General features: G+C 48.4%; 1 protein-coding gene across 1 annotated transcript; it reads left to right on the forward strand.

Annotated features, from left to right (window-relative positions):
* On the forward strand, positions 1 to 26,891 carry LOC103899967 (alpha-2-macroglobulin-like protein 1). Its single transcript, XM_019472404.1, has 35 exons — positions 1 to 71; positions 2,256 to 2,442; positions 2,777 to 2,939; positions 3,718 to 3,770; positions 4,071 to 4,091; positions 5,506 to 5,659; positions 6,096 to 6,180; positions 6,742 to 6,862; positions 7,685 to 7,802; positions 8,904 to 9,013; positions 9,367 to 9,537; positions 10,868 to 11,092; positions 11,224 to 11,287; positions 11,815 to 11,960; positions 12,116 to 12,265; positions 13,151 to 13,348; positions 14,048 to 14,135; positions 14,757 to 14,910; positions 16,758 to 16,986; positions 17,351 to 17,474; positions 17,655 to 17,776; positions 18,200 to 18,251; positions 18,658 to 18,741; positions 19,126 to 19,302; positions 19,629 to 19,710; positions 20,329 to 20,485; positions 21,488 to 21,562; positions 21,772 to 21,943; positions 22,394 to 22,608; positions 22,925 to 23,140; positions 23,543 to 23,658; positions 24,351 to 24,441; positions 24,730 to 24,798; positions 26,052 to 26,154; positions 26,851 to 26,891. The coding sequence occupies exons 1-35, from the start codon at positions 1 to 3 to the stop codon at positions 26,889 to 26,891; spliced, it is 4,404 nt and encodes a 1,467-aa protein (XP_019327949.1).

Raw genomic sequence — 26,891 nt, forward strand, 5'->3', positions numbered from 1 at the left:
ATGTGGAGCATCACTTTCCTGTGGGGCAGCATCCTTCTCCTGCCTAGCACGGCCGGAACACCTGCAATGCTGTAAGAACCTCAGCTGCTTCGCATACGCGCTCTGGTCTGTGGGGAATCCTGGGGGGGTGGCGGTGTGACAGAAACAGGACAGAAGTCATAAGACCAGGAGTGTTTTTCCAGAGAGGCATAATTTCTCATATTCCCAAGATTTCACTTGGTTCTCATGTGTCTTCCCCCCAACACTCCCCCTACTACTTGGTTCTCCCTTTAGTGCCTTTGATGTAGACCATATATTTCTGAAAGGACTCAGGCAGAGCAACTCTGCCACCTTTCTGCATGTGTTTAATTCTGACCTGCCAACATCTCACGTCTCCTACTGTGCTCCAGAATATATTTCCTTTTGGGCTATGCTTTTCCCCCTAGAGCCATAGGTCACCATTTAAATCTTTAGCAGACAAAGCTGGGTGCCTTTACAAACCGGGCAACTGTGAGCCCAAGGTATCTAATAGGGATGCTTTTTGTAAAGCAATGTGTTCATTCTGGCTTAGCTGGCCATCTGCTCCCTCAGACTTTCTAAGAAACCTCTGGCAAGGACAATTCCCAGCACTGCTTATCTTCATATACTTTATCAGGAATGCAACTCCTGTTCCAGCAGGCACTGCTGTGATATACTGGCTTGTGAACTTGCTCTTGCCTTTTGAAGGCCTTTGCTTTTGCAGCCATGGCATAAGTGCAAACAGAAACAGGGCTGTGCTCGAACAGTAGATGTTACAGTGGGAAATATGTCACTGGGTCATAGCTGGGTTCCCTCCTGCAGTGTGTGGTGTGGTATGCACAAGTCTAGTTTTAAAAATCTTTTCCAGCGGGAGTACAGCCTCTTCTTCTAGAACATGTTCCACAGGCTGACATAGCTCCCACTCAAACGATGCTTTACTGCTACCTGTTTCCCACAGTTACCTTCAGCATGAAGCTTTGCTTTATGGAAATACTGCTTGCCTCAATAGGCTGTCTGCTGTACTGCCTATATGCCAATGTGTTTTGTAGATTCATGAGAAAGTAATCCAGCCTGGCTCTTGGGATCCTTGAACGACAGCCTCAGAGATGCTGTCTCGTACTTTTATAGCTCAGAAGGCAAGGGCAAGGGATGAACTGGCAAAGGCAGTGTAAGCAAATGTTCCAGAGGAAAGGGTCATTAGGAGCAAGGGAGGTATGGGAGGTTTAAGCAGTGAGTCTTTACTGTTCGTCCCATCCTTTAGCCCAGTGGCAGTGGGGAGGTGAGTCAGCTTAAGTAGGAAAATCAAAATGCTGTTGGCATCTTATCGGATCCCCTACTGTTAGCAGCAGACAAGCTGCTCAAGGCAGCTTGACAGCACTCAAGTGTGAAAGCACTCAAGGCTTCTGGCCAGCAGGACTTTGACTCCCGCTTGCCAGGGTGCTGAGCTCCAGCCAAGAACTGCCAGCAGGTCATGGCCCTGCCTCCTGCTGTTCTGATCTTTCCAGGCCCTGCCCTGCTGCTGCTGCAAAACATGCCGCTGGCTGAACCTGTCCAGAAGCAGTAAGCAGGAGAAGTCAGTGTTAAGAGTTTTCAAACATGCTTGAATGTTGGCTTTTCTTTGGTCCTAGTTGCTGCACTGCTGTATAAGATCAAAAAACCCCAATATGAACAGCCTCTTGGTGTTATCCATGGGCACAGCTGTGAGAGTAGCCACAGAGGTGTGAGATCTAGCATAAGAGAACAAGGAGGACAGGAGTGTCAGGAGCTGCAGAGAAGGTGCTCATGAGACTGTATCTGGGACACGAAGTCAGGACACTGGGTCTCATATGCTTGGCATTGGTTCTGAGACCAAGAGTAGCTGATAGGGCAAAAAGCAGATAACGAACCAAGCAAACTGATGGTGATACGTACTGTGGTTCAGTGAAAAGGCTGAAGTCTCAGGAAACCTGCAGTGTAGCCAAGCTCTGCTGCTGATCCCTTGGGTGACATGGGGAGGCCTCTTCACCTTATTTTGACTTTCAGTTTTGGAAGCAGTGACTTTATCTTTTTACATATGCATGCAGCATGTAGTGCAGACTCAGTGTTAATGGCTGCAGTACCAATAGATGAGAAGAACGGTGTGATCTTGCCCCAGTGGCATCGTGGCAGTGGAATGAAGAGACCGGAAGTCTTATTAGGAAGTACCCAAATCCTATGGTCAAAACCTGTCCTCTTAGAAAATCAGTTTCACATGACCTTTTTTTTTTCTTTTTTAATAGAAATTATGCTGTGGCAATACCATCTCAGCTCTATTACCCCTTCTCAGAGACAGTGTGCCTCCAAATCAGCAGAAAGGAAGCAGTCCTGATCCATGTGACAGTAACCTTGCAAAGCAGAGCTGGGAATGAGACTCTGATCACGCAGTCCATCTCTCAGCTCACCTTCTTTCATTGCACAAGCTTCCAGGTGAGGAATATGTTTTCCAGGGTAGGATGGGTAGCACATGAGTTCTGCTCTTGCTGGGCAGGAAGGCAAAGAATTGTGTCTTCCCGTGGGGACATCTTAATTGGGCACTGAATCTTCTGCTTCAGCCTGTATAGGTCTGCCAGTGTCCTTCCTGCTGTGTAGCCCCACTGATATTTTACTCTTCTAGAAAATATTCTGAAAAGTACTGTGAGGTCTTTCAGGGCAAGAAGAACTGGGGCAATACAAAAGCAGTATCATAATCATTATTCCAGAATAATGAATGGGATCCATTAATGGGATCCACCCTGAGTGATGGTTACAACTATGCCTGCAGGTCCCTCCTCCTGTTGGAAACCCTGATGAAGTGGCTTTTATTGGGATCACAGTCCTGGAAGCCAACTCAGAGTATCAGAAGAAACAGAAAGTCCTAATCAAGCACACAGACAAGAAGACTTTTATCCAGACAGACAAACCTGTGTACAAACCTGGACAGATTGGTATGGACAGAGCACCATGTCTTGCGAGAGAGAGAGAGTGGTCCTCAGGCCACAAAATATGGGGTAGCCTCTAGAACTTGGAGTGGGGCCTGCTTTGCAAGGGAGATGGGTTACAGGCTTCGTCTCCCTTCTAGGCTGTTCCTGCTTTTAGGGATTTGGGGATACCTCTCTCCTACATCAGCATGGCTTGTGTTTTCCCCAGTACTAGCCATACTCAGACAGCATGCCAGCGTGAACAGGGCTTGTGTGTTTTGGCTGATGCGTGACAAAAGGTTCAGGCGCACTGGTGTTATATTCATGACTGCTCCAGTCAAAGCCACAGTAGTCTGTCAGTGCCCTAAATCCCTCTCTCTCCCACAGACTGCCTCAGACGAGGATCATGGTCCCGCAGGCCCCATCAACTGCCCTAGCATAGCTCAGGTCATCACAGGGTACAGGTGTTGGCCTCATGCCTCTCCACCCTTTCCACTGGCATGACCTTCACTGCAGGCAAGACTGAGTGCCCCACCGCAGGTCCAATGTCCAGAAAAATGATGTTTCTCACCAGCACAGCCAGCCTTCCCAGAAACCCCACACTGCCTCTCCTATCACTTTTTTTCTAGCAGGCTGCCAGCTTGCAGCAGGGCTTTGAGCATAGGCCCAGGAGTGGATGGCTCTAGCTGCTGCCCACACCCTTTCACTGAAGTACATGGGCATGTCTTTCCTAGCCATCCATTCTTATTATTATTAACAGACTTGATTTCATTTCAGCCAGTCCTGTTTTTCTTTTGCTCTATAGTCAAGTTGCGAATTGTAACCTTGGATCAGAACTTTATTGCCAGCAATGAAACGGTAAGTCAAGAGGAGAGAAACCTTAATAAGTCTGAAAATGCTATGGGCTGCCTCCATGACTTCTGGATCAGTGCTTGGCCCAGCTAGGTGATCCATCTGTGGACAACTAGTCTCAGTGTTGCTTTTGGTGCTTACAAACAGCATTGGGCACCACCTGCAACGCAGGAGCTGCTCATGATGTTGGGTCACGGGCAGTCCCTGGGAATTGGCATGGATGGTTGGGGAACAAAAAATGCCAGGGAGGTGGATGGTGACTTACCTGAAAGCATCTCACCAGTAACTGTTATTTCCTCCCCACAGCACCGCCTCGTGGAACTGAAGGTAAAGCACCTACTTTATTGAAAGTGGTGATCTCTTCTCACCTTGGGGAAGACACAGGTTTGGAGATGACGGTGGGGAAATATGGATGCAGAAAGCCAGTTACCTCAGAATGAATGGGAATGGTCCTCGACTTCTTGCCCTTCCTTCTTTTAGTATCCGCACAAGTTTCGCAGTGCAGAGACATTATACCAATCACACAGGGGTCCCTGCAGTAAGTGATGGGTGCCACTGAAAACCAGTCCAGCAAACTTTTCTAGAGTGGTCACAGGACTTTTAGTCCCCCTAGCCTGTGAACTGAAGATTTGTGAAAATCCTGAAGTTTCTTTAAGGAGACTTTTATATTTAACATACAGAAAATAAAAGTTTCACCAGTTAGTGTTGTGGCTCCACAGCTAGAAAAACTTCCTAAAGCATCTTTCAGGACATTGTTCTTAAAATCTGTTAGTTTAGTTTCAATATTACAGGTAAAATATGGACTGCAATCACCTGAGCTGAGGAAAGATACCTGAAAGTGGTGGGGAGTTTGTAATAATCCATGCAGAAAGGTCACAGTTCCAACTAGCAATTTGTAGTAGCTAATGCACCTTTGCATACCATACCCACCAAGCAATCAATACATAAACACATGGTTTCTGAGACACCTATGCAATGCTTTATGCTAGTTTATACAAACGTAGCACTCTGATCCAGCTTCAGCCTTTCAAACAACGGTTCCCACTTGTTCCAGATGTTCATAAAGCACCCATCAACTCATCGCTAAATCCTTCCTGGCTGGGCAGTGTGACCGTAGCCAGAGTTCTGCATCTCGCCCTCCCAAGAACCAGCAGTGGGAGAACACTGTCCATCATGGACTGACCATGACACTCAACAAAGCCTCCAAATGCCCTTGCATCCCAGGTCTTTACATCCTCCTTTCTATACTGAGCCTCATGGTCCCCTCCATGAAGTCCTGGACCCATTTTCCCAGACTTCCCTGGGGATTCAAGACATCAGACTCCCCAGTAATCACTCCCAAGTAGCTCATGCCTTAGGCAGCATGTGCTGTCAGGATTGACCCTCTCCACAGTGACCTGGGGGCTATGCCAGCTCAGATCACGACAGAGGTCTCTAAGAGGGACCACCTCTATCTCTTAGTGAGACAGGCAGGCAGTAAACCACAGTTTTGCAGCAGCCAGTGAGATGGCGGTGCCACCAGAGAGCAATAATATGATAGATTGACTTTGTCAATGAGACAGGGAGAAAAGCCCTACCCTCTTCGAGCTCGGACTCACCTGAGCACTGTAGCTGTGTCATAGACCTGGGCTCTCAGGACAAGAGGATATGTGCTCAGACCATGCTGTGGTAGCTTGGACATCCTGCAAAAGAGTCTCTTTTTGCACTGGGAAATAATTACTCTCTACTACCGCCTATGCAGGACCCCAAAGGGAACCGAATTGCACAGTGGCTGAATGTTACACCTGTGGGAGGCATTGTGGATCTGTCCTTCCCTCTGGCTGCAGAAGCACCAGTTGGAGAGTACACCATCAAAATGCCTGACCGCACACATACCTTCAGGGTGGAGGAGTATGGTAAGAGTCTCAGGGAGCTGACGGCGGCAGAGAAAGATGTATTGCCTCCAGCCCCCCTCTCTCACACAGAGTTGAATGGGCCATGCAGCTGTGAACAGCTGTGCTAGTTGTGCCTGAGATGTCCAACTGCCTGCCAGTAGGCGTAATCACTGACTTTCACTCAGGCCCACTGGCTTCCTCCTCCCCCATGTCCTGAGGATGGACTGAGGCACTGTCCCACAGCTGTGCTCTGGGGAGGAGACTAAGGCTGTCTACTCCCACCACACTCTCCTGGCTGGGCTGCTAGTGCATTGCTACCAGGCCCTGTGCTGGGAAGGTATTCCTGTCAGGGAATGAAAGGAGAGATTTCTTTTCTGTGAACAGCCATTTGGGGAGGATTGGAATAAATGCGCTCTCTCGATTCTCACTGAATTATATTCCTCTTGCTTTCACACAGTGCTGCCCAAGTTCAGTGTCTCCATCCAGATGCCTCAGGTGGTCACCATCTTGGAGGACAACTTCCATCTCCGCATCTGTGGCATGTGAGCTGACTTATCATGGCAGAAGGTGCATTCTTACTGGTTTGGAAACTGCATAGCTATCAATAACGGGGCTCAAAATGGCCTCTGCCAACCCTACCCCTATCCCAAAGTCTGGTACCCTGGCATCCTTTGCTAAGGAGTTCTCCTGGACTCTCACCTTTCTCCGTATTCTGTCTCCCTACTTCTTTCTCTGTGAGTTTGAAAGTGTGGCAGTGGACTCCCTCAGTGGGGCATGTGCCCTACAATACAGTAGCTCTGCTGCATTGATTAGTGCTAGTGTGGAAGGAATAATGACTCGCCTCGTGGCCAGCACAATGTCCCCTAGCACTGCCTGGTGGGACTAGAGTTGACTTGGAGAGAACTCACCCACCACTGCCTTCTGTCTCAATCTGATGAAGTCATTTTAACTTCTTGGCCTCTGCTGAGCTCATGAACCATGAAGATACTGCAGGCTGCTGGGTTGTATAGCTGCAAACCACAGGCTAAAGATGGTATTATTCACCCTTGAGCTGGTGCTTCTGTGTGTGAGTGTAAGTCAGTCCTCTCTGCTATGTTTGCCAGGTACACATATGGGAAACCAGTCCAAGGTAGTGTGAAGGCTGTGGTGTGCCGTAAACATATCCGCTATAATCGGAAGTCTTCCAAAGCCAAGCGCAGTATTTGTAAGGATTACACTGGCGAGGTGAGCACATGGGACATCCACTCCTCTTGCAAAAGAGAGAAACAGGGGCAAAGAGAGGGAAGAATACTAAAGGAAGGAGTGGGACAGACATCAGTTATTGAAGCAGAATGCTCTTTGCTCGGGGATGAATGACTGATATGTCCTTAATGCCCCAGCGTAGCAATCTTAGCCCCTCTCAGTGATTTCTCTGACTGAACTTATATGCACTCAGAGGAAGAAGCATTTGTAGGCAAGCTAACTATTGCAGATTTGCCTACAAAACAGGTATTGCAACAGGGCAATAAAAAATACAAACACTGTCCACATCGATTCACTTCCACTGGATGCTTTTTAGCACCACCTTTTAATCTGGTGTAAACAAACACCTATGTGCTGTTTCCCAGAAACAGCTGTTTTGGAGACACAGAAATTACCTCTTACATCTAAGCAAGCAATTGCAGTTCAGCACAGACTTTACTCATTCATCTCTAGGGTTGAATGAATGTATCTATATTTGTTTACATATTTTAAAGTAACCCAGCAAATATCTTAAAGATAAATCCTGCCCTAGCAGAAGAAATCATGTTGTCAGGGAGAAATGACAACTCATGTTTGGTACTGGCACATGAGTGAGTGTGTAAAGATGAGACACATGTGAAACAGCATCTCCTATTAGTGACTGCTCCACAGAAAAGTACGTTTCATGCCAGTATGGGAGTTGCTCCTTTAACTCAAGTGTCTTAGTCATGTACTTTTAGACTTCTGGGTCTTGGGTTTGATCTGCACTGCAGAAGGGATTAGTGCATTCACGATTGGTTAACAGATACAACTTCACATCCCCAGACAAACGAGGACGGCTGCTTTGCCACTGAGGTGAATATTAAGATCTACCACCAGAAGCGTGGTGACAATTATGATTTCAACCTGGAAGCTCTGGCTTTTCTGAAAGAAAGTGGAACAGGTAGCAAAAAATGATTCCACACTTCGTGGAAAATCTTTTACTTTACACTCATACAACATGCTTGTCTTTGGGTTTTCATCTGTAAGACTCCTTATGGATCCTTGTGTCTTCCCACCAAATCACTGGAGCTTTCTGCACTGGCTCCCATGGGGTCAAGTGTTCAGAAGGTTGTGTCTTCCCTGGGAGCACCATGGCAGCATGGATGTTCTCGTGTATCATACCATCCACATCTGAGTCACAAAGGACATGTGAGTTCTCCCAGTTGCAGGACTGGGTTTACCAGTATGCTTGCTCCTCCACAAGCTGTTATGGCCAGTCCAGCTCTGACAGTCACCTTGGTTTGGCAGAGATGGGCAAGAGCTGCTTTTTCTTGTCTTCTAGTCACAGTAGAAATGTGTACAGAGGTGGGCCAGGCCAGGTTCTTTTATTCTTAAACCATACTTTAGGAAAGTCCATTGGAATGAGGAGATACTCAGAGCAACCAGAGTCACCAAGGCCTTGACTGAGTACTGTTAATAGCTCCTCGTCAGATTTACCTCCACATCCCAGATAGGGAGATGAGGCTACTTGTCCAGAGCTACTGTTAAATATCCCATCCTGTAAGGTTTCCTCTCTTACAAAATTTTACAAACCCTTCCTTACAAGAAAATGTTTTGCAGCCCCTTGCTGAAAGCAGTGACACACATTCACTTAGCAAACAACTGCAGTGATTTCAGGTGGGCACCACATGACAGGACAGCAGACTGTAAACTAACGTGGTGAAGGCAACGAAAAATGTTGCCTTCTAGTGACTCTGCTGTGAGAATGGGAGGAGAACGGAGGTGGACAATTATGAGTAGGACCATCTTTAACAAAGTCAGAAAGAGCATTTGAGAACTGTCTGGCAGAGACCTCCTGGTAGACTGCTGTCATTCTAGCAGGTCCGAATGTAGAGGGCACTATTGCCAAGTGTTTGTGTTAAATGACAAAACTACATGATTGTTTTGGAGAAACTACAATCCCCTATGAGTGACAGTCCATCCCTTACCTCAGTCCATCCAATCTTGCTGCCTTTGCTCAGACGCAAGATACTCACCTGTATGCACCTCCTGTCTTTCCTAGGGGTGGAGTTCAACACCACTGAAAACTGCAAGGTCACTTTTGATATCACAACTCTCCAATTCTGGGGGACAAGCTACTACTATCAACAAGGAGCTCCCTACTATGGAAATGTAAGTGAACAGGGCAGAAACATGGAAAGCCCCGTAGCTGGGCCTAAGGGGATGGCGGGCACAGAAGTATTGAGGGGTCCCCTTGCTCTGAGCTGCCCAAAGCTGCTAGCACAGTCCTCTGTCCCAGTCACTCCTTTGACATCTCTACAAAGAGGTAATCCAAAGGTGTGACCACAGGATAGGCACATGGCTTTGCCAGATGAGATGGCTGCTGCATAAATGGGGAGGGGTTAGAGGAGTTAGAGTTCACACTGAGAGTCCCTTTGCAGAGAGGGGAACTGGGGCTTCTACTGGGAGGTAGATTTTCAATCCTGAGGCTTCCAATTCTCTGACTGTTCTCTGCATCGTTACAGCTGGAACTCAAAAGTGCCAATGGGACACACCTGAAGAACAAGGAGGTGATTCTTACAGTGTCCTATGGTAGCAAGAAGCAGACCAAGACCTACTTCACGGATGCCACTGGGATGGCCTCTTTCACCTTAGAGACGTCAGCATGGGACAACAGCAGTAAAGTTCTACTACAGGTTAAGCCAAATAATTACATTGGATTTGGCTAGCACTAATGTACCCCTCAGACCTATAGTCTATGTCATTGTCTCGGTATAGCCAGGGAGATGGAGGCATGGAGCAGTGAAATGACAGATCTAGGGCAAGAGGAATAGCCCATAGCAGAGCCAGCATTCTGGCCCCTGGTGCCACACACAGTCCCTGAGCAGTCAGGAGACATGATGAGAGATGGGGCAGTGGACAGAGGTCCCACAAAGCTGTGACTGAGGTCTACCTACATAGCATCTCTGTCTGAGGTGGAAAGGGCTTTGTGGGGCTGGGCAGGGACAGAGAGCAAAGGAAGAACTCCCACATGGTACGGAATAGGAAGATAGGAAAGGAGCTAGGGAAGAAGCATCTGAAAATACATATAGAGAAGAAAATGTCAGTGACCAGTTTGCATTATGTTTCCTCATAGCATAAGAGTTAGGAGAAACCTGGGATATAAGAGGCAGAAAACTTAGGAGAGAAAGAAGGAAGGCTAGTAAGGAACCAGTTGCTGCAAGCCAGTCTGGAGCAGAGCAGGTAACCAGGATGTAAGGAGCTAAATAGGGATGCCACCGACAGGGAGTTGACAGAGAAAAGTTTGCATCTGCTTTCCCATGAACAAGGAAGGCTCCCTTGTCTGGTTGTAGGGGTAGCTTTCTAATACCTGTCCTATCTAAACTTCAAGGTCAAAACACTTTGAGGCAAGCCCTGTCTCTTTATCAGAGTGCATACAGTACCTTAGATGATGGATCTTGACCTTGCTGGAAGTCCACAAGATGTTAATATCATAGTCTCAATGCAGATAGGTCATAGGTCAAAGATGAGCAAGGCTATTGATCTTCAGTTGTCCCCTGCCACCTCTACCCTATGGATCAGGGAAAGTGCTAAAAGAAATACAGTGTGCGAGTGGAGTAACACTGAACAGTGAAATACATTATCAGGGCAGATCCATGCTGACACTTTCTCCACACATACCAGACAGAAGCAAAGGGTGATCCAGGCACTAATAAGCCACTCTACACAGTCTAACGATCTGGCTTGCTCCCGGGGTAGCAGCAGCATTGCAGAAGTTCAGGCTCTAGCGCAAGCCATAGTATTATACAGCTCCCTGCCTCCTGTTTGGGTGCTAGTTATCCCAGAGCATGGTGGAGTGGGCAATGCCAAGTTCCACAGAAAGGGGCTGACTGAGCTTGGCTTAGGTGGAAATAGACACCTTACCCTGGAAGAGTTCAGAGCCCACTGTCCAGTCAGTCTTGTTTTTTGGCGTGGGGAGAGCTGTAAGAAATCTTCAGACACCAAGCCACCTTTTCTGTGCCACAGGCAAAGACCCGGCCGGAGGACTTAAGCGGTCAAAATGTGAGGGTGTCTTATGGCACTGCATCCCTCACACTGAGGGCCTTCTACTCTTCCAGCCGCAGTTCTGTGAGGATCCAGCCAGTGCAGGCAACGCTGCCCTGCAGGGATGTGCAGCAGGTCACTGTGCACTATCGCATCCTAGCCACGGAGCTGGGGGACGGGGCTGCCAGAGCAGACTTCTACCACCTGGTGAGTGCAGGGCAGCACTGCCAACGAGGTCAGCTTTGTTGACAGGTCTGTGTCAGCACGGGGCCCTTTGCTGGCCCAGCGACAGGGAGCAGAGGCACTATCAACCCTTCGCTCTGTTCATTACCCTTTAGGTTTTGGCCAGAGGATCCCTTGTACACCATGGACAAACAACAGTAGTTCTTGATCCACCATTAGGTAAGAGCATCTAAATACCAGGAACAGATTAAGGACCCAACAGGAAAGCCCTTCCAGCCTAAATGGGGAAGGAGACAAAAGAGATCTGAAACCAACAGGAAACAACAGAGCTGGCACAAAAAAATCAAGAGGAAATGGCAAATATGCCATTCTTCTGTCTTTTAATTTCCCTAATAATTTTTTCCAATCAAATGATGAAATTGTCAGAGTTTATCTGCCAAGCAGAAATTATCAGAGACCTCCAAGAAAACTCACAGAATCTTTTTGCTGGACTCAGGTGGAAAGTCATTTGTCTTCCAAGTGCACACTGTTGCCAAGATCCCTCATGATGTAAGGTCACTGCTGCAAAATGGCACTAACCTACATCCTGGTCTAGCTGTGGCCTCCCCAGAAGCAAGGCATAATAGTTTTTATCCAAGTAACTGTACAGAAGTATTATAGAGGACGAGCATGTTGTTGCTGTAATCCTTGGAGACAGACTTCCTTGCCTTTTCCTATACTTTTTCTATTTCTCCTTCTTTCTTCAGGTCAGTATAGTGGGGCTTTCAACGTCACTCTGCCCATTGACCTCATTTCACCCATGGCTACCCTCTTTGTTTACACTGCCTTCCCTGAGGGACAAGTGGCAGCTGACACCTTCAGTCTGAAAGTCTCCAAGTGCTTCAGGAACCATGTAAGTAGTGCACAAAACATGAGGGGGCAGGTAGGCTGGAGGGTGGCTAATTAACTGCAAATTGGCAAGAGATGTCCAGCAGAATCCAGTAGCCACAGTCTCCCCTTTCCTTCCTCTGTCAATGCCTTCAGTCCCTCTTTCTTCTGCTGTTGCAGGTGAAGCTTGGCTTCTCAGACACAGTGGCTCTCCCAGGATCGGCTGTCCATCTCCATTTGCAGGCTGCACCAGGCTCCCTATGTAGCATCCGCGCTGTAGACCAGAGCGTCCTTCTCCTGAGGCCAGAGGCTGAGTTATCCAGGGATACTGTGAGTCACTTTTCTCAGTGATAGTGAATAGTGCTGAGCCTTGCTAATATTGGAGAGATGCCTTCTGAGTATCTGGTTGCAGGCACTGGTTAATAAGGCACAGTGGATATACCAACAAGTACTTGAATGGGGACAGGACATAGCTTAATGAGAAAAAATGAAGGCCAACATCAAACACCAGTCAAAATTTCCAGTCTCTACGGAGGGATCTAATAAAATAACCCTCTGTCATCCCCAAGTACAGCCCAAAGTCACATCCTTGTTAAACTTAGAGTGCTTTGCCACAGTGGCAACCAGATGGCAACAGACTGCCATCTCCTGAACCAATTCATAACAGTGCTCTAAAAAGAAGAGTTATGTTGAAAAAAGATGCCCAATGTGTGATAGTCTCCATGTCCTTGTTCCAGCTCACATGAACCAGACAGTCCTTCCATTCACAGACTGGACTGTAAGTGGTGCCTTGGCAGTGGAAGGGACCCATTTCTCCTCTAGACCTGGGATGCACTGGGTCTAAGGACCCTTGAATTGCCTCTTGACACTCTCTAGGTGGACCCAGGATGTGCCTTCAGTCAGACAAGAAGCTATCTAGTGACTCTTACAGGAAAGGTGTCCTCACTGTATGCATTGAGCTCACAGGTACTATCTATGAGCTAGAAGTGGCCACAGCTATGCAGCCATACCCCAGAGGGGTTTGTGTTCATCTCTGGTGCTCTGCGTCTAAACGTTGTGGAGGCTCTCCATGAAGCTCAAAAACCTTTGGGGCTGGGCTTTTGTGGCAGGCAGGATCCGAGCTCTGCCTCTGTGGTCACAGAAAATCTCTGGGTAGAGATGAAAAACTTCCCACCTCTCACACTGACCTGTACTGTTTTCATTCTCTGTCTACAGGTGTACAGTATGTTCAGCTATTCTCAGGAGCACCCCAGCACCCTCACAGACCCTTACAGTGACTACTGTACTATCCACAAGAGCCCAGGAATCATCGGTTCCCCTCAGACCACCCTCCCACCAGGAACAATGTCACCATTCATGTACAACAGACACTCTTATGCAGTGTCCCAACCAGATGTTTATGAGCTTCTGAAGGTAAATCTAATTTCCAGAAAACCTGAAATATCAGAGCTGAGCCCTTTTGTATCCCAGGTCAGCACTGGGTAGCTTCAACAGATTGTCTTTCCTGTAAATGCTGGCAAATTCAGGTTCTGAATTTGCCAAGCTTCTGAACTAAGGGATCTCTGACACGCCATGCTTCCAGCTTGATAAATTCCCATCGATCAGGCAGATCCCTAGAACCCAGCTCCCCATTTATCCCAAGCTCGAGACCCTCAGACTTTCTAGGGGTTAGGAGAAGAGGGGAGTGTCAGCCTGAGTCAGAGAAAATTGGAGGTTGGAAAAGAAAAGCACCTGAGAGAAAAGGGCGACTGGGGAAAGGAGGGAAAGAATAGTAGAAAGGAATAGCAGGTGAAAGATGAGAACAAGTCTGTGTTAGGGTGGGCAGCGAACTGTGGTGCCAAAATAATGACTTCGTGTGTGGGCATGCACATGCGAGTGGTCATCCCCTCAATCCTGACTGGAGAGAGCCTCCTTTGGCATGAGGGGCCAGGACCAGGCTTTGGGAACAGGGTGGTTCTGCATTCTCTCCCTGCATTCTCATTCGCAGGCCAGGCTGAGGTGCAACAACACAGGGTGGCTGATATGCTGGGAGGCGTGGGCAGAGACAGACCCTCAGACACACCACCCCCTCCACTGAAATCTACTTTCTTTTCTTCCCGTTCTTTCCTCCAGAATTCAGGTCTAACATTTTTAACCAGCCTTAAAATCAAGTCTCCAATTGAGTGCCGCACCCAGACCACTTTCTACTACGACTACATGTGTACATCTCGATTTTTCCTGTTTCTTTGGAAATCACGGGTAACATACAGGCTGCACAAGGGCAGCTGAACGTGCAGTGTGCTGAGGAACTGGGGATGGCTTCCAGAGATGAGTGGGAGGTTGCGCAGGAGATGTGCACCACAGGAAGAGGGGAAGGGTCTTGAGGTGGGTGTGTGTCCAGTGCACTGGAGGGGCAGCTGCATAGGAAGAACCTGCTTGGAGATTCTGCTGGCAGGCAGGAAGATAATATGGTCAAGGGGGGAAATGAGGCAGCTGTCTCAGGAAGGAACATCTGTTTGTAAGACTAGGAAAGGTCTTGCTGGAAACCAGAGAATGAGCAAAGATTGTCACTGGGCAGTATCTAGGCCTTTCTGCAGGGGCTGAGAGCAAAAGTGTGAGCAGGTAGAGTTCCTCATGGGGGAGCACACACGTACTGGAATCCACATGGTCTCCTGGGTTGTCTCGTGGAAGACAATAGTGAAGTAGGTTGAGGGCATCTTGGAGAGGACAAGGGGGATCGGAGTGGGAGTGGGAGGGATGGATAGCTGAGCTTTTCCCAGCTGAACTCTATCCTGATTTCACAGTTGCTCTGCCTTTGAATGAATGCTTGTATTCCCAATAGCTTATGGCGAGCTGGCAGACTTGGACAACTTGGACCCAGAAACAGATGCTGCTGTTGAACGTGCTGAGTCAGAGCACGTTGAGCTGGGTAGCGAGGCAGGGCCAGTACGTACCTGGTTTCCAGAGACATTCATCTGGACTCTGGTTCCCATCAAGTGAGTAATTATGGGCTGTGGCCCCACATGGATCCAGACCTCCTACCAGCCACAGCAGAGAGGGAATGGGCAGGAGCAGAGCCAGGGCATTAGTGCCTTCTGTGCCCACAAAGAAAAGGGAGGTGTGCAGAAGTGGATTAGGACAATGGAGGTTTGGTTCAGTTCCTGGCTCTGCTTGAGATTTTCCAAATGATCCTGGGGAACTTAAAATCACAGACTCCTATAGGACGGAAGAGGCCTCCAAAGGTCTGTAGCTCAATATCCTGTGCAAGGCAGGTCCAGTTAGATCAGGTTGTAGTCAAGTTCTCTGTATCTCCAAGGATGGAGATTCCACAAACTATCTGAGCACCTGTTCCAGTGTTTGACCATCCTCATGGTATTTTTTTTTCCTTATCTCAAGTCAGAATTTCCCATGTTCCAACTTGTGTCTGTTACCTTTCATCCTATCAATATGCACCTCAGAAGAGACTGGTTCCATTGCCTCTACGCCTTCCCAATAGGTAGCTTTAGAAAGCTGAAAGATCTTCCCCTAGCCTTTCCCTCTTAAGTTTGAAAACCCCAGTTCTTTCAGCCATTCCTTGTACATCAAATGTCCCAGCCCTCTGACCATCTTGGTAGTCCTCCACTGGATGCATTCAAGTATGTCAGTATCTTTCTTGTACTGGAAGGCAAAAATGGGACACAGTACTCCAGATGCAGTCCCACAATGGAGGAATACAGGGGAAAAATAACTTTTCTCAACCCAGTGGCTGCAGTCTTCTTAATACTGTCCAGAAGTAGATGGCCTTCATTGCTGTAAGGGCACATGAGATGTCTCGTGCTCACCAGGACCCCCACCTCTTTTTCTGCAAAGTTGCTTACTAGCCAGTCACTGCCTAGCCTGTACTGTTGCATGGTATTATTCCATGCCAGATACAGAATTTACCCATTTTCAAGCCCATTTTTCCTGCTTGTCAAGGTTCCTCTTAATAGCAACCTTTCCCTCCAGCATATCAGGAACCCCTCCCCAACAAGGTATGGTCTGCTAATACATAGCAAGATTAGTCTGCTAATCTTGCTGAGGATGTCCTCTCTCCTATTATCCAGGTCATTGATAAAGCCATTAAGCAGTATTGGCCCAAGTATCAGTCCCTGAGGGATGCCAGGGGTAAACAGCCACCAGTTGAACTTTGTGTCACCAATAACCACCCTTTGTCCCCAGTGGTCCAGCGAATTTTCTGCTCACCTTATCATCCACTTGTCCAGTCCACACTAATGTGGCTACAAGGATACTATGGGAGACTGTGTCAAAGGCCTTGCTAAAGTCAAGTTATGCAGCATCCATTGTTCTCCCCTTACTCACACGTCTCAGCTTTCTTAATTCTCCCATGTGCCAATGTTGTCCATCTGTAAAATAGGATCTCTATCTCTCCATCTCATTTGGCTGGATTATGCCCATTTCAGGGCAGGGACCATCTTTTGTTTTATGTATGCAGATCTGTAAGTGACACTTATAATGATGACTGCCGAGCTGCAGTTGGGAGTTTGGGTGGTAGTGTGGTGGAATTGTCACACGTTACTCCCTGGCACAGGCTGGGTGTATAACATGGACTCCTGGGAGCCCCGTGTGCCCACACAAAACAAGAATTTGAGGTGCAACACTGTCCAGAAGCAAATTTTGGTTTGCATTTGCCTCTCAGTTCTTCCTCGCCCACCTATTCGCTATCCTTCCCATACCTCTGTCCTACTTCCTAGGAATCCCCACACCTTCACATGCACTTCCAGTTCATAGTCCTCCTGGATTTGTCTTCCCAAGAGAAATGTTTACAGGGAGGGGGACAACCCCTTCCACTCTGGTTTCTCCTCAGTGATTCAGGGGCTGCTGAGCTAGCTGTCACAGTACCTGACAGTATCACAGACTGGAGAGCCATGACCTTCTGCACCTCAGAGAGCCATGGGCTGGGAATCTCAGAGACCACCAGCCTGCGGAGCTTCAAGCCCTTCTTCGTGGAACCCACTTTGCCCTACTCTGTCTTCCGGGGAGAGTCATTTCCCCTGAAAGTCAAAGTCTTCAGCTACCTGAAGCAGTGCATGGCGGTGAGTGGCTCCCTCTAGGATGGTTTTTGGGCAGGGGGATGTGTGGTAACAGTACTTCACTGACAGAGACCCAGACAAGGGGCTGCCTCCTCAGGCATTGGGCATTGGGCATTGGGCATTGGGCAAAAGACACCAAGGAAGCTCTTCACAAACCTCCATGCAGAGACATCTTATCCCTCCCCATAAGCTCAACCCTACAGGACTGTGATGTTCATGGGCTGTTGGTGTCTCACAGATATTGCAACAGGACCATCATCATACTCACCCTGGGCTTGTGGGCTTGACTGACATTTGGATCAAGAAACTGAAAGGAAAAACACAGTACCAGCTCTGTAACCCGAACTCCCTTTTGTTTCACCTCTAGCTCCAGCTTAGCCTAATGGACACCAGGGATTTTGAATTTGTGCATGCAAATGTCAGGTTCACTATTTGTCTGTGTCCTGATTCAGCAAAAACATTTTTCTGGGATGTGAAGGCTACAAAATTAGGTAAGGGGACAAGGGAGGGGCAGGAGTGGGAGGCACTGGCAGAGCTGCTTGAGGAAACCAGAGCTGGGCTGGAAGGGAGTGTGGCCTATTATGCAAAGCATGAGTGAGCAGCCTTAGGCTGAGCAAACTGAAATGTAGGCATGGATGTCCTAACTGGCCTCTTGATGTTTTGTTCTTTAGGGAAGGTGAATTTCACTGTCACTGCTGAGGTGATGGAGCAGGAAGATGTTTGCACTGAGAGTGCAGCTGTTGTGCCAGAGTCTGGAGGGAAGGACACAGTGGTTAAACAGCTGTTGGTGAAGGTCAGAGTATGCTTCAGGGTCCTGGCAAGGTCGGAACAGGGTCAGGCTCAAAACAGCCCGGTGGGTGGCTCTGGGAAGGGAGAGTCAGCCAGGCAGATGGGCACGTTTTTCAGGGAGGCTGGTCAAGGAGTGAGTCTAAGGGTAGGCTGGGCCGGGGCATGAGATGAGCACCTCCACTCGATGGGACAGAGACGTCAGAACTGCTTGCTAGCAGGGCAATGGAGGCAAAGGCCATGTAGCAGCTTAGAAACCTGCTTCCCAGTGAAACTTCACTGTCGGCACGCATATCCCTGTTCTCTGTGTGAGGCCCTTTGCATGGCCCATGAGGATGGAAAAGGTGCTTGCAGGAAGGCGGGGTGCTGCGCAGCTGCTATCTCATTTTACTGCGCTCCCTTCTGAGCTGACCAGCCTTTTCCCCACCAGGCAGAGGGGCTGCTGGAGGAAAAGACCCACACCTCACTCCTGTGCCCTAAAGGTAGGTGCAGGTACCCCAGAGACAGGGACTGTCTTACCACTGGGTCTGTACATGCGCACAGAGCAAGGAGACCAAACAGAAGCAGTGTGGTGTGCAAACAACTCTAGGACTATCTGGAGGTGCATAGGGAGGGGAAAGTCAGGGATTTGGGGGCTTCTATGGGGAGGCAAAGCCATTCAGCTCTACCCAGTACTACAAGCTCCTGGCAGAACCAAGCCATTGCCTAACCACATCACAGTCACTCATCAGTGGGTGGCCTGATCTCTGTGTCATCCTCTCTTTTGAATGCTGATTTCACCAACTGATGAGGTGATCCCATCCTTGTTTACACCATCTCCTGGGGATGCCTGTGGGTCTGCCATCTCCCTCCTGCCTGTTGTTGTTCTGATGCTTTTGCCATTTGCAGAAACTTCAGCTTCAGAGACACTCACTTTCACTATGCCAGAGAACACAGTCCTTGGGTCGGAGAGAGCCCACATCTCTTTCTTAGGTGAGATTTAGGGAGGTCTTGGAAAGTAAAATTTTTCCCTGCATGAGTCTTTTCTTCTGGTGGTACCATGTCTGCTTTAGCAGAGTAACAAGAGGGAATGTGTACAGTGAGGTGTGATACTGGGCCCTTATGTCTTCCAGAGAAGCATCCCATCTCTCTTATACAAGTGACGCTGGGCCAGATGGAGGTGTAATTTCACCCAGCCAAGGGAAAGACAAAGTACCATATCACTGTTCCTACAGGGGTCTATAGACATTGAAGTCACCCTAGTGTGAGCAGGGGGGAACTGAGACCAGTCTTAGCAGGTGACCCGGAGAATCGGTGAGACCAGAAATTTTTTACAAGAATATGTAAAGCTCCCAAAGCTGTGGTTCTGTCCTCCAGGTGACATTTTGGGGACAGCACTGGACAACATAGATGAGCTTCTCCAAATGTCCAGTGGCTGTGGTGAGCAGAACATGGTTCATTTTGCCCCCAATGTCTTTATCACACGATATCTTGAAGAAACAGGACAACTGACTCCAGAAATCAAACAGAAGGCAATTGGCTATCTGGAAAGCGGTAAGTGGATTTCTGCTCATGTTGGGTTATTAAGCTGGTGATGTCCACTACAGTAGGTTGTGCGGTGGGGATCTCAGCAGAGGCTTGATGCTGAACAGAATTTGTGCAGCATCACTTGCCTGACACCATGGGGATTACAGCAATGTAAATCAGGCTGCTGTGCCTCAGCTGAACAAGGGGTACACGGCACCCCTCTGAAAGCCCTTTGCTGAATTCCTCAGAGACAATGCTCTCTATAATGATCAGCAGGATTGGCGGGGCAGGTTGTCACCTTGAGCACACGACAGGCAGAGAGCGTCTTCACTACCCCCAGCCTCTTCTCACAGGATATCAGCGGCAGCTCCTGTACAAGCACACAGACGGCTCATACAGTGCCTTTGGGGAAGGAAGTGAACCAGGGAACACATGGTAAGCAGAGATATCCAGACACAGTTGAGGAACAACAGCTTGACCTGGTCAGGCTCAAGCAGGCTTGGATTTTGGTCTGGGGAAACTGAGGGAGTCAGGAGGTATGGAGTTTTGAACAGAAACTGCTCCTGAGACTTTTTGGAAGAGAACCATGCCAATGAACTGACTTGAGGTACCCCTGTGTGATTGTTTGTGCTTGGGCACCCCAACTGAGGCTGATTCTGAAAACTTGGCTGCAAAGACACCTTCTTTCCAGGTTTTCCAGAGTGCTTTGTGCCCAAACAGGATTGGGAAAGGGGCTGAGTGAGCTCACTAAATATCAGCCCTCCTGGCTTTAAATCACTCAAGTGCACCCTGTTGGAACTGACAGAGCTCTGGGGGAAGCACCGAACTGTCAGTGAATTTTTTCTCTCTTGCTGCAAATGGATCCGAGCTCGAGCTTCAAGAGCATCTAACTCATGTGCATTGCTTCCAATTCTCTATCTGCACAGAGGCTCTGGCCTGCTGGTATTTCTTCAGGGATGAGATAGTGGAAGACACAGAGACTCCTGTCTCCTACTGAAGATGGGCATCAGAGACTGGTTCAATTCCATTTTCTTCTTCCTTCCTTGGCTCTAGGCTTACTGCCCTTGTCCTCAAGACCTTCAGCCAAGCCCGGGACTTCATCCACATAGATGAGCAGAATATAAAGGATGCTGCCAGTGCCCTGATTAAAAGTCAGACTCCATCTGGCTGCTTCAAGAGCGTGGGGAAGCTCTTCAACAATGGTCTGATGGTATGACATGTCCTGGCTGTTCATTAGGTACATCAGAGCTCCTTCACTTTCTGGCCCAATTTGGGTGCCAAGAACAAATGACGCCTACTGCAGGAGGGAGGCTCTGATGTGCCCAAGGTCACATTTGGGTGACATTCAGGGTTGTGCTTAGTCATGGTGGCACTTTTTCAAGTTATGAATGATGGAAGTTTGCATTTGATTATACGCACATGGGAACTGAACCGGTGCCCTGTCCTAGTCCCACCTCAAAAGCTAACACATGCCTCAAAAGGAAAAAAAAAAGGTTTTCAAGCTATGTGTTAGTCCCTTGGTAAACTTCTTTAGCTTCCTTTCCCATTATTGAGCTGCCGTTTCTTCCTTCAGTCTGAGTTCCCCCCCTATACAGAGAGAGTCAGAGATGGCGTGAATGGAGATTGATGGCAGCCACTCATGTGAGATTCATCTTGCCAGGCATGTGCCCTGTACACTCAGAAACACAGCGCTTGTGCATGCACAGACACACACAGAGTACCACCAAAGTAGAGCCAGCAGCAGTTCAGTGGACAGCACCTCAGATAGATAATTAATCTTCTAAGTAAAGAGAATGGTACCTTTTACTTCCCCCTGTAAAAGATACCTTTTCTTTTGCTTCTCCATACCCTTGCCACTGTCCTGGCCCTCAAGTGAGGTGCCACCTTGCAGCGGGGTTGTGGGAACATCACATTCCCCTGGCACTGAAATCTGCTACTGAAAATCTTTTGTAGGGGAGGGAAAAGGGGAATGTGTTCAGCAGAGGGAGGGAATCAGCTACCCAGAAGAGCTTGGGGCACCGTGGCTGAGAAGTGCTCTGGTAAGCAGAACCTGCAAGAATAGATACCGGCCCTGGCACTTCCTTAGCAGAAGGAATAGGACCAGCACTATTGCCTGCATTGGCTTTTGCTCGGGGAGCAGAAGGCACTGGAAAACTTTTCCCTCTCCCTTCTCACAGCAGCCCTCCTCTTCTCTGTTTTGTGGTGGCTGCAGGGTGCAGTGGAGGAAGGACTGGGGCTGAGCTCTGCGATCATCACAGCTCTCATACACTCAGGGATGCCACGCTCCGTGAGTATCAGCAGCAGGGACAGGCTGTGTGTGTGCAGCCCCTCGACAGGCAGTGCACTGGTGGTCTGCCTTTGTGCACACAGGGGGACGTTACCAGTTTTCTCCCTGCATGTCCTGTCCTTGTTTCCACCCTCCTCTGCACACGTCAAGGCTGCATTCCCTCCCCATACACCCTGCCAGCAACCGGTGTGCTTTCAATTGTATCCTAGGACCCAGTTGTGTGGAAAGGTCTGAAATGTATAAAGGACCTGGTCAATGCTGATACTGGCAGTTCCAACCTCTACGGCCTGGCACTAGCTGCAAACGCCTTTGCAGTAGCAGGTGATAAGGCCCTCAGGCAGAAAATCCTCAAAAGGTTGGACGAGGCCGCCATAATATCAGGTACCAAAGACTGTGGGGCAGGAGAGAGGGCCATTGGCAGAATTGTGTGGAGATCCCAGGGCTGAACGGCCAAGGGAATGGAAGGCACGAGTGGGAGACACTGGCAGACCTCTGTGGGGAGCCCAAGGCTTGGATAGCCTCTGTTTGCCAAGCTGTCACAGGCTATATCGATACTGTGAGACAGACTTTCTCTATGGATGATCGCACAGTCCTGGTTTCCCAGTCACCCAAACCAGGGGAGCTTCACAGATGTTGTAGAGCTCCTTCCCAGCCAGCAGGCCTAGGTTTTTACTGGGAAAAGCAGGGTGTGGGGGACAAATAGGGAGATATGCACCCATATCTTGTCCCAACGTACATGTTCTCTCAGTACCTAGGCACAGGGGCTAAGTAGGATGTCAAGGTCATTAGATACAGCTACACACTCCATAAGTGTTCCCACTCCACCTCTAGATGACCAAATATTCTGGAGTCAACAGTCCAAACAGGAAGAAGACTCTGTATTTTGGTATCGGGCTCCATCTGTTGATGTGGAACTGACATCTAGTATCCTCATGGCTCACCTTTCAAAGTCAAGTTTGTCTTCAGATGAAATCAGAAAGGCATCCCAGATTGTGTCTTGGCTCACCAATCAGCAAAACCCTTATGGAGGCTTTGCTTCAACCCAGGTAATCCCTTTGAGCCATCAGCAGCAGAGAACCTGCTGTCAGCTATGGTTTGTGAGAGCAATGAGTTCTAGCACAGCCCATAGTAAAAAAGTAAAAAAAAAAAAAAAGAAAAAAAGATTTATGGATTTACAGCTCCTGGGAGTTGGGAAAAAGTGAATATTTGTATTCCTCTGAGCTAATCCCATGCTAAAAGTCCAAGGGGAAAGCTCAACCCTTATTGTGCTGTAGCTGCAGTATGAGGGAGGGAAAGGCTAAGGACTGGGCATGCACAGGAAGCAGGGATCCTATTTTGCCCAGTGTGTGTCTCTTTCCTCAGGACACAGTGGTTGCCCTGGAAGCCCTAGCCCTGTATGCAACCAAGACCTTCAGCAAGGATGGCCCTGATCTTCAAGCTTCTCTCTCCTCTGAGGGTTTCCACCAAAACATCCGAGTAGACAACACCAATCGCCTCCTGCTGCAGACCGTAGAGCTGCCAGCTATTCCCCGAGATTATACTGTGCGTGTGCAGGGCCACGGGTGCCTCTTCCTGCAGGTAAGCCCAGCCAGGGAGAAAAGGTCTGTCTGAGGAAAAGCCTTGAAACCCAGGGGACCTCTTACCTTGCTACTTAGCCAACACTGAAAACAGACTGCTGCAGTGACTTGCAAGAATCTGGGCTTCAAGGCTGGTAGGAGTAGCTGGTATCCAACAGGAAGGGAATAGCAATTCCCCAAATGAAATCTGGATCATCTCCACCCAGTCAGAGCTGCACCTCTCCTCCAAGAAGTCCAGTGAACACCACCAGGAGCAGTGCACTAGCAGAACCTCCGCTTCCGCCACATAGTTTTCTCTTAGACCAGTGCAAAACAGCAAACACCAGCCAAACACTAGACAAGGATACTCTCCAGCAAAAAAACCTGCTATTCTCTGCCAACTAGCTTCTTTCTGTCCTGGCAGGCCATTCTGCGGTACCACATCCCTCCACTGAGGAGCGACGTCACCTTTGCTGTATCTGTGCAGACAGAGTGCACTGCACCCAACGCCACCCAGTTCCCTGTCACCGTTCATGCTCGGTAGGAGACACTCAGTTGCCCCTTGCCTCCCCCTGTGCTAAGAGGCTTCTGGCACCACACCAGTCTCTTGATGGCTAGGATTCCCCTTCACTCATGAGGTCCAAGTGCTAAGATGTCCCCCCTAACTATGCTCTCCTCAGCTGGGTGAAAGGAACAAGGCCCCAGAGGGATGGCTCAGGCTGTAGTCCTATCTCGTTATCATGCCAATCACCATAAGTTCTCCCAAGGTCTGTGGGTCTCACCCCCTTCTAGGATTAGGTCTCAAAACACTAGTGATGTGAAGGTCCTGTGGGACTGACTGCTGACACTTATTCCTAAGTCTTCCCTCCTCTGCTCCTGGTTGACTGTCACACCATGCTTCTCTTCTGTACCCATGCCTCTGCTGTACCCATGCCTGACTTGGGACAGAACTGCCAGGAGAGCAGGTGGAGGATGTGATATTCCCTGTCATGCCTAGAGAAGGTAACTCCAGAAGCCTTCCAAGGAATTTATTCTCCTTGGCTCAGCACAATTAAAAGAGAGATCAGGGGAACCACAAAGATTTATTTCAGTACAGGAACAGGTATGCTTACAGGAGAAACACTGGAAGGAAAGGCAGATTCCTCCACCTGAGTACCAAAGCTGGGCTGGAGTGTCTGGAGATCATGGCTCAGAAAGTAACATTAGTGCTGTCCCCTGGGTTCCTGCTGCAGCTACACAGGGAACCGTGTGTCCACCAACATGGTCCTGATCCAAGTGGAGCTGCTGTCTGGATACAGCCCTGTGGCAGGTTCACTGGAAGAGGTGAGACCGCGAGTTTGTGTCCAGCTGGGATGGGAACAGTGATGGATGTCCGTCATTCAAGATTGTATGCAGAACTGTGATCATTCCTGTGGGCAGAGAAATACGGTTCTTTCCTTCCCAAGAAATCTTCATACCCAAAGTCTCTTCCAGGCCACACCTTGTCTTCCCCTACCCCAAGGGCTTCCTTGGCCACGTGAACATTTTGCCCATGCTCTCACAAGGACAAACATCCCTGAATATTTGTGCTTTCTGTTAGAGTCTTTCTGACATTTCTTCCCCTATTTTCAGCTAAAGAAAATGCCTTTAGTGAAGAAAGTTGAAAGCGAAGCTGACCGAGTCATTCTCTACCTGGAGGAAGTGAGTGGAATTTAGGCTAACATCATCATTAAAAGGACTATGGACTGACAGATAGCTTTGAGCTTACCCTTGTATCTTAGTTCCATTAGTATTTTAAGTATCCAGAGCTGCTGTTCCTGCATATCAGCCACATTTGCTGACCTGGAGAAGTGTGTTGTGTCAGCCTGCAGTAGTTCAGCTGTACAGCCTGTATACAGGGCCACTTAACTTGAGTGAAATGAGGCTAACTCTGATGTTAAGCCTACATCTGTTGGCACTGTTCAGAGACTGTTGAAAGTCCATATACAGTGTCTGATCAGGATTGGGTAGTAGTAGTAGGATCCATCTAGTAAATTCAAGCAAGCCTGAATTCTTAGACAGCCCTTAAGCAGCCTGAATGTAGTAGAGAGCATCCAAGATTGCTCATGGAGTTCGCCAAGATCACTCAAAATTAAACCAGATGGTTGTGTGAGCAGCAGTGCTCACTCCACATCCTCATTAATCAACAGATTAACAACCACTCCAGCCTTTCTCTAGCTACATGCATACCTGAACAGCACCAGAAACAAGACCTGGCATGAATTTTAAAACTTCAGAATTTCCAAGGAGAAGTTCTACATTTCTGTGATTCTTCATCCCCAGTTGTCAATAAGCTGAGCTAAGCTAGCCTCATAGTAAGCAGGTTATTGCTGTGTGGATGCATTAGACTTGCAGAGATGCTGCTTTCATTACCTCTACAGCACAGAGCAGAAAGGCAGCACAGAGAAAGATTTCAGCTCAGGCTTCCAGGTAGCACAAGGTGGAACCCAGTCAACAGCAGGTCATGTAACTACTACCATCCAGCAGATGTTCATCCACACCTTGCATTTGTCTGCTTCATTAAGCAGATGGGAGTTCTGTGAGACTGGAGAATAAGAGCTGATGTAATGGGACTGTGTGTAAGAAAGTAGCCACTGGGGCAAGATGCATGAAGGAGCTCAGAGCAGAGCTGGATGGGAATGTGGGATTGGTTGGGAACACTAGTGCTACATTTTGATACCTAATGCACATTGACTCTGTGGGTTTGATGTCTCATGAGCTGAGTTAAATTTGGTGACGAAAAATAGGAGATGGCCACAGAATGTGAAGTAAAAGATGTTTCTGAGATGGACTGGAAAGCAGAACAGATCTGTCACAGTGGTGAGGTCTCCACGGAGCCTCAGTGAGAGCAGGTGGAAGGGATTGTCTTGCAGGACTTTTGTTCTGGCTGTAATCCTTGCATCTCTTGGTCTTAGCTGACTAGACAGCCTCACACCTACACTTTGCTGGTGCAGCAGGACATGCAAGTGAAGGATCGTAAGCCAGCTAATATCAAGGTCTACGATTACTACATGCCAGGTGAGCTCAGATGCTGTACTGCAGAAATCACCCAAATGTACCACTGGAAAGAAATTTTCTGAAGTTGTCAAGTCTAAGACAATACCGTCCCTGACATGTTCATCTAACTGCTCTCTAGTGATGGACTTACCCTCCTGGGTTTGAAAATGGTAGACCCTTCTTTCTTTGGTCCCAGAATTTCCAAGCTTGAAGTTGGCATGTAGATCCTCTTAGGGTCTAACTCTCCCAACAAGAGGGGAGCAACGAGCTCAGAGCCATGCTTTTGTACACTCATTTTGTGCGAGGCAGCAAAGGCAGAGGGACCATAGGGGATGGCTTAGAAGAGTGAAGGCCCTCTTAGAAGAATGACACTTAAAACAACTTGTCCTCTGTTCTCTGGGATCCCTAGTGGGAGGAAAAGCTAGAAATGTGTCAGGGATTGCTATTGCTTCAGAAAGTGGGGAATCCATAACTGTAATGGAGCTGTTTGGGACTTACAGCTTCAAAAGATCGCAAGCCCCATGACTTGGGTCAATCCGGACTAGCTGCACACAGAGTCTTTGACATATACCAGTGGTTTCATGTGTCACAGTGGAGGGGAGTCATGGCCTGTAAGCTGACGGAATGCCTCTCCTAGAAACAGAGGCACAACGCTGGGTTGTTTTAGTGAGTTTTTGGCAAGTGTATCTCACCAGCACTTTTTTTCTCATCTTCCAGAAGAAACTACAGTGATGAGCTACCGTGCCCCGTGCGAGTGA

This window comes from Aptenodytes forsteri, unplaced genomic scaffold, assembly GCF_000699145.1.
Source record: "Aptenodytes forsteri isolate BGI_AS27 unplaced genomic scaffold, ASM69914v1 Scaffold756, whole genome shotgun sequence".
NCBI classification, from domain to species: domain Eukaryota; kingdom Metazoa; phylum Chordata; class Aves; order Sphenisciformes; family Spheniscidae; genus Aptenodytes; species Aptenodytes forsteri.

Coding starts and splice junctions, on each gene's coding strand:
- LOC103899967 (XM_019472404.1), top strand. CDS start 1: ATGTGGAGCATCACTTTCCTGTGGGGCAGCATCCTTCTCCTGCCTAGC. Junction 2,940..3,717: donor GTACAAACCTGGACAGATTG/GTATGGACAGAG, acceptor TTTGCTCTATAG/TCAAGTTGCGAATTGTAACC. Junction 14,911..16,757: donor TGGACTCTGGTTCCCATCAA/GTGAGTAATTAT, acceptor GTTTCTCCTCAG/TGATTCAGGGGCTGCTGAGC.